Raw genomic sequence first — 7,011 nt, 5'->3', positions numbered from 1 at the left:
CAGGGGCCCCAACTTCATACATCATTTGGAAGCAGAACCTCTCTTTCGGTCCCGTCCCCCTTCCCCGTGATTACCTAGGTGGACAAGCTGGCCATTACTACCTAGTAGGGATGCAGCTCCAGAAAGAAGGAGTGCCATGTCACAGAAGTCTGATAGCCATGTGTCTCTTCCCCACCCCCACCCTCACCCCCCATCCTGTCCCAGCCACAGACTCAGAGAAGCAGCCAGTCATTTACCACTACGATTTCTGCATTCTTACTCTCCACTCAGCCCCAAACACTCACTCTAAAGTCGGAATCATTTTAAAGATAGAAAAGAAGAACACATCTCTTCACATGCATACTTTTAATAGCATGAAAGTGGCGGCCGAGCGGTAAGCACGCTGTGTCTGCTCGGCATCCATTTCACTTTCATAGTGTGGGTGATGGGCACAGCATTAGTGGGACAAAATCTCTTTGGGAAGCAAATGAGGAAGGAGCCCAGCTCATTAAAGAAATGCAACAATGTTACATCAGTGCAACATCTGAGAACTTCCTCCTGTCCCGGAGCAATAGCTCCCCTAGGTCCATATCTTCAAGAACTTGTGATTAGTCCTTCAAGAGCAAAACACTAAGCCAGTCTCCACATTTCTCAGGAGGAGTTCACACAGAAGACCATGCTCATGTCCTTTTTGTAGCCTCCTGTGTTTGGATTGATGGGAAAGCTGAGGTATGACAGGCATCCGCTCAGCTCCAGAACACTGGGATATCAACAAGGTAACAGCCCAGTAGAGTTGCCACTGTATTCACTACTTTCAGCTTTCCCCAAGTAACTTCATGTCCATTGTAGTCAACCCAGACTAAGCTATCTGGTTTACTAGCCAGAGAGTAAAAACCACAAGTGACTCGTCCAGAATCATACAGGCAGTCTTGTGGCCAGACTTCTGGTTGCTCAGTCCACGGTCTGCCCTTCCCAGCAGGGCACTGTACAGTGCTTCTAGCTTGCTGTCCCTATTTGAGGAACATTCTCCATATTCTCTCAGACTGCTTGTCAGCTAGCAATGCTATGTAACTAGACCTTCATATTTTAAAAAAGAAAAGAAACACACTCCTTTGAAAAACATGAAAAATTCTTCTTTGACAAGTACATGAAGATTAAAAAAATAAATGTGGCATCCCTCTGTATTGCCGCTTTGTGGATGTCTTTTCCAGATGAAAAGGCCCTGCTGGGGAATAGTTCACTGACCTCTCATTTCTATGTACACATAATACTCCTTACTAATAGCAGGACCTTCGCACTGGGAAATTATTTGCTAAATATTTCCCACTGGCTCACAGCTTGGCCTGTCAATTTCCGCCAGATGTGAGACATCTGGACTGGTGCAACAAAACAGGACAAATTCAAAGAGATGTATCCCAGATGTAGGAGAGGACAGCTGTCCTCAGGAGTCTGTCACAGGGCCAGCTCAGAGTGTTCAAATTTCCCATGACCCTGCTCCACCTGCAGCTCACCGTAGCTTGTAGATGACTGAAAAGCATTCATGAGGTTGACCAGATAGCCGCATGAAACATTAAGCTGACAGTCACTGAGAAGCAGTGATATTCCATGCTTTGCGATCCTATGATGGTGCTCAAGACCCTGTGTCAGGGAGTAGTGTGGAACCCACTGTCAGGTGAAGGACTTCAAAGAAAGGTTGCCATCTGAGGGCGGAGCTCATTCTTCTCTTGTCCAGGTGGCATTCAGGCACACTGATCTGATGTGCCCTTGCCTTTGTAAAAACCAGTAGAGACCCTACTCATACAGTTTCTGTCTTGGGAAGGGTCACTGGCCCCAAATGTTTGCTTGGGGAGGTGACTGGAAGAAAAGCTTGTTCTGTACCAGGTTTAGAAATATCTGGGAAAATGCTTTGTAGTCGTGCAAATTTCTGTAAAAAAAGGAAAAGAAAAGATGTTGAGAAACTAGTCATTGGGAAAACTTGGCAGTTGTCATCCCTCCCCTGAGAGCTGGCTGGACACTTCACTGTGGAAGTTCTTGCTATACTCACCACCCCTCATTCTTTATAAGCTATATGTGCCACCTCCCTGATGTTTCCAAATCTCATCAGGACACTCACTGATTCCAGACTTCAGAGATCTCTATCTCCTACTGTCACGGAACAGTGTGGAAAGTCAGTGCCTATGGAAGGAGACATCTGCCAACAAGAAACTGACGCAGTCTTCTTAAATGTATTTGTCTGACCATTCTAGTTACTTCTTCTTCTTTTTAAAGATGTGTTTACTTATTATGTACACAGTGTTCTGGCTGTATATATGCTTGCAAGCCAGAAGAGGGCACCAGATCGTATATAGGTGGTTGTGATTCACCATGTGGTTGCTGGGAATTGAACTCAGAATCTCTGGAAGAGCAGTCAGTGCTCTCAACCTCTGAGCCATCTCTCCAGCCCCTTCATCTCCTAGTTACCTTCTTATGAACAAATAACCCTGCCAACCAAATAGCAAGGTCTAGGAGGTCAGGCACATAGCAAGTATTTCTATCCCATGCAGTGGTTGGCAGAATACTTCATACACAGCAACTACTCTTGGGAGTCTTTGGTTTTATTTTATATATTTTCTTTTTATTTTAGAACTATTTTAAACACAGCCTCTACTTTATTTAAAGCACACTTATGAAAGGCTTTATATTTAATGAATGGCACCACCAAAAATAGATTCACCTTAAGAATCTTTCTCAAATTAATTGATGTGATCATTCTTTGAGAAATTGATAACATCAAAAAAATCTTAGTCTCCTATTCAACAATTCATTTCCAAATCATGATTATTGCAAAAATACTCTCTTACACCCTTGCCTGATTATGAAACACCAGTATTTCATTTTGTTCTGATTGTTTTTTAAAAATAAACTGGTGAGTTAAATTTGTATTCACATATAATAATTTTATATAGTTACAGGATATGATGGGATACTTGTTGATTGATTTTAAAATAGAAACCAGACACATGGTTTAAGACACAGTAAGAGAGACAACTGAATAAAGGAATATAGTAGGTGACAAAGGCCAGCCCTGGATGGCTTCAGGATGAGTCTATCCTGGTCCCTGTGTAGCCAGCCCTTCTGGTGGCCCTGAGACATATGGTGATGATTGCTTTCCAGTTGGTCAGTCTCAGATGGCCCTGCTCCCTGAGGGCCATGGTCACTCCAGGTGAACAGCCAAGCAATAATAGAATCAAGAACTTCCAACTGGAGCTTGTGACCAACAGCTAAAGAATATGTCAAGAATACCCAAGTACTGTCAGCTACCCTTCACTCCAGGGGACTTTCTGGGTGGCCCAGTGCTCTGACTTTTTAGGGTCAAATCTTAAAGAGGATGGGAACTTCAAAAATATAAGTAGAGCCAGTAAGAGAAAACGGGCCCAGGCCAGCGTGATCAAAGGGGCTGACACTGCAGCAAAGCCTCAGCCCCAAGGTGGTGGATAGTGACACTGTGACCACACATCCTTCAGATCTTCATAGGACTCCTCAGACTTTCCTACACAATCCAACCTGCCTAACCTCACAGGCTCTAGACCATGATTCACAAGGTTTTCTAAACCAGAACCAAGCTGGAAGAATCCCCATGTGCTTCCCAGTATGCAGGCCTCAAAAGCCCAGTCAGCCTTCAGAGTACCTCTCAGCCTCTCTCTACACCATTCACTCATTCACACAGCCCACACAACCTACAGGAATCAGCAGGACCCACCCTGGGGACCACATCATAGCAATAGGTGCTTTGACCAGACACTTACGCAGGTGAAAATGATGAGTGTCAGGTAGAAAACAACCAGAGAGAAGAGCAACACAGCTTCTGCCCTGTACTTCCTGAAAGTTGACTCTGTAGCTTCCTTGGGGCATCCTTAAAAAAGAAAAGGAATCCGTGAATACATTCAAAGACATGTCTACCCTACTCCATTCCTGCTTCCTCTGGTCCTAACATGGCCATCCCTACCCCCAAATCTGCCAACCAGCAAAGACCAGTCATGGTGGTAGTGACATTGAGAGCTTGCTGTCACTTTGCTCTGGGCGTCTACCACTGGGTGGGTGGGATGTTTGCTGAGCTTGCAGCGTCGTTGACTACCTAAAGTTCTTGTGACAAGTTGAACTTTCAGGTGAATGACCTCAAATTAAGCTACTCTGGCTAGAAAATGAGGCTGGGGATCTGCCTAGTCTTGTCCAAGAAATCCAACTGGAGGTTTGCTCTATTTGTCACCTTGAGACCTGGTATCATGTAGCCCAAATTGGCTGTGAAATCACCATGTGAACAGAGATGGCTCTGAACTTCTCGATCCTCCTATCTCTACCTTCTAAGTACCATCTTAGATTATAGGCATAGGCTGTCATCTCTGGATTTTATTGGTACCTCAAACTGAACCCAGAGTTTCCCACACACTAGGCGAGCATTCTTAACATTGCCAGCCAGTTAACTGCAGTTCTTAGAGAAGGCCAGCAGAGTGGGCTGGGCAGACCAGCTCCATTGGGATTTCTGAAACTCTGGCTGTGGCACTAGAGAGGGGCAGAAGGGAAGCCTCAGCCAGGAGCAGCGTGGGAGGAAGGGCCTTGTCCCATTTAGACACTAGCTGATGTTTGGCTCGTGCTGCTGTGAGATCACCAATGGGCTTGGCTCACAGCCTGGGCAGGGCCAGGCAGCAGGCAGAGGAGTCCAAGAGATTGTTCCCTTGAGTCTTATGGATTTGAGATTAGATTCAAAACTGCAACGCACTAGGAATAGATTCTCACCAGGATCTATAACTCAACGGTAAAGGTTAAGAGACAGTATCTTAGAGATCACTAACACTGACCGAGCAGTTTGTCTATCTCAGTCACTGTACTTAATATCCTAATGTGATAGCTCGTTGAGTTTAACCACAAACATAGAATACAGTTGTCACTGCCCCCATTTGAGAGATGATGCTTATATTAAAACGGTTACATAACCAGCTACACACTAGTGAGTATCAGTTAGCATTTGAGCCAGATCTAAACAATGCATTGCAGCCTGACCCTTAACTTGGAGGCAATACTGTGTTGGAAGAGAAAATGGAAGGCAATCAACTGTGCTTTGTTCATTTCTGTGTGGTCCCTCATAACTGTCTGTCTTGGAAAGCTATTGTCATCTCTTATCCACTTGGGTTAAGGATCTACTGTGCACTGAAGAAAGCACAAAACGGAGAAATGCTTGCTCCCTGGGGAAGGTGGGTATTCAGGTAATCCATACATTGCACCGCAAGTGTATAATGTGTCACTGAGACAAGAAAACCAGGATTGGGGGTGGGGGGGTGGAGATTGGAAAGGGTGTAAGGTGTGTGTGTGTGTGTGTGTGTGTGTGTGTGTATAGCAATAGCAGTGGGAAAAGTGCAAACACTGGCTGGCCCTTTAAAAAGCAGTCATTTTTGTAAGCTGAAGAGTCTTGTCTTAGTTCTAATAGCTTTCAGCTATGTGACATGAGGAGAGTGTAACTGTTGTGCAAACCAGGGTCTTATAGTCAGTACATTTGTCATTTCTGGCCTCAGTCCCTTGCAAATGTTGGGCAAAAGTCAGTGCATAGATTAAGCCACATTAAAAAAAAAAGTTATGATATTCTTCAAAGGAATTCATTTCCGGCCACAGATGTTGTCCTAAGCTGTGGGTTCTGATTCTGGAAGAGGAGAGACTTTGGGGCCTGCAGAAAGTGCACCCTGGTCTGTGAGAAGGAAGCAAGTGAGGTGAGTTCACCTGTCACCTTCAGAACCACGGTGCCGCTCAAGTTGCGCTGCCCTTCGAGCTCCTGCAGGGCACACCTGTAGGTGCCCGAGCTGCAGACCGTAGTGTTTTGGATCGTCAGGGAGTAGGCCCTTCTCCTGGGGGTTTCGAAGGAGCTGTTTTGCTTGCTCTCTGGGAGCTCCACACTCTCAGTGCCACTCTCGGAGACCTGTGACGAGGCAGCAAAGAGTCACTTACTGACAGACTGGCGTGAGGGCTTTACAACTTGTTTTCACAACCCCATCAAAACATGTATGTTTTTAAAGCGAGACAGGGTGCTCCCCCACCCCCTGTCCCCGTAAATGAGAATTCCAGGGGAGAAGAAGAGAATCTGTAAAAACTCTTGACACTGTGTTTGCTTTGAAACAAGATAAGACTGCAATGCTGTGATTGTAGCGCCAGGAACCAACACAGCTTTCACCCTGCAGGGGTGAGAGAAACACTGGCTGGGAGACCTGTAAAGGGGGTAGTAGGGGGAAGAGGACAGGCACCATGTGAAGCACTCTGGGTTGGATTTTGCTCTTTTAAGCGTTATTTTTGGTTTTGTTTTGTTTTGTTTTCAGATGCTAAGTCACCCACTAGCTGGTTCTTAATTTTGGATGCCAGAATTTACTTTCTAAATCTATTTTTAAAAACCCAAAACAATAACAACAACAAAACCAAAGCCACTGCCAGCCAACTCAAACTCAACTAAACCAAAGGTACAGATGAGTAACGGGCCCCCTGTTATCGAGCACCTTTGACATTCAAGGTCACAGATGATTAGAAGCTGACAATGCTTTATGTCGCTTCTAAGAGAGGCAGGAAGATGCTGGGGACAGTGGCATGACAGGAAGATGCTGGGGACAGTGGTATGACAGAAAGATGCTGGGGACAGTGGCATGAGGAGGTTTTATGAGTCAAGACAAAGCACCTTATGGAAGGACCATGATCCCCAAGCTACCCAAGCAATCTAACTGGCTCTCTCCCCAAGATCTCTTGGAGATTGAATTCTGGGTTTTTTCAGCATCTCCTTCTCAAAGATGTGCCATACAGCATATTCAACATCCACTCTCTTTCCCATCCATACGTTAGTGTGTCCGTGTTTTCCCATGCATACATGTTCATGTGTATGCAGGCACACATGTATGCATGCATGTGTGGAAAAGCGTGGGGACAACCTCAGATGCATTTCTCACATGAGACCCACTTTGTATTTTAGTGACGGGGTCTCTCTCCTCTCCTCTCCTCTCCTCTCCTCTCCTCTCCTCTCCTCTC

General features: G+C 45.4%; 1 protein-coding gene across 2 annotated transcripts in view; it reads right to left on the bottom strand.

The window, feature by feature from the left end:
* Positions 1–330: 330 nt before the first annotated feature.
* Positions 331–7,011, bottom strand: part of Cd83 (CD83 molecule) — an 18,545-nt gene continuing 11,864 nt past the window's right edge. Inside the window, exons 3-5 of one of the 2 annotated variants that reach the window (XM_021180712.2) lie at positions 5,735–5,923; positions 3,765–3,871; positions 331–1,903 (exon numbers count right to left, since the gene is read on the bottom strand). In XM_021180712.2, coding sequence (XP_021036371.1) covers positions 3,785–3,871; positions 5,735–5,923 — 276 coding nt within the window. In that variant the 3' untranslated portion in view covers positions 331–1,903; positions 3,765–3,784. Of the gene's footprint in view, positions 1,904–3,764; positions 3,872–5,727; positions 5,924–7,011 lie in introns of both variants that reach the window. The other variant, XM_021180711.2, reaches the window with a different exon arrangement.

This window comes from Mus caroli, chromosome 13, assembly GCF_900094665.2.
Source record: "Mus caroli chromosome 13, CAROLI_EIJ_v1.1, whole genome shotgun sequence".
NCBI lineage: Eukaryota > Metazoa > Chordata > Mammalia > Rodentia > Muridae > Mus > Mus caroli.
The sequence above is the reverse complement of the archived record's forward strand: the minus strand, read 5'-3'. Positions and strand labels throughout refer to the sequence as shown.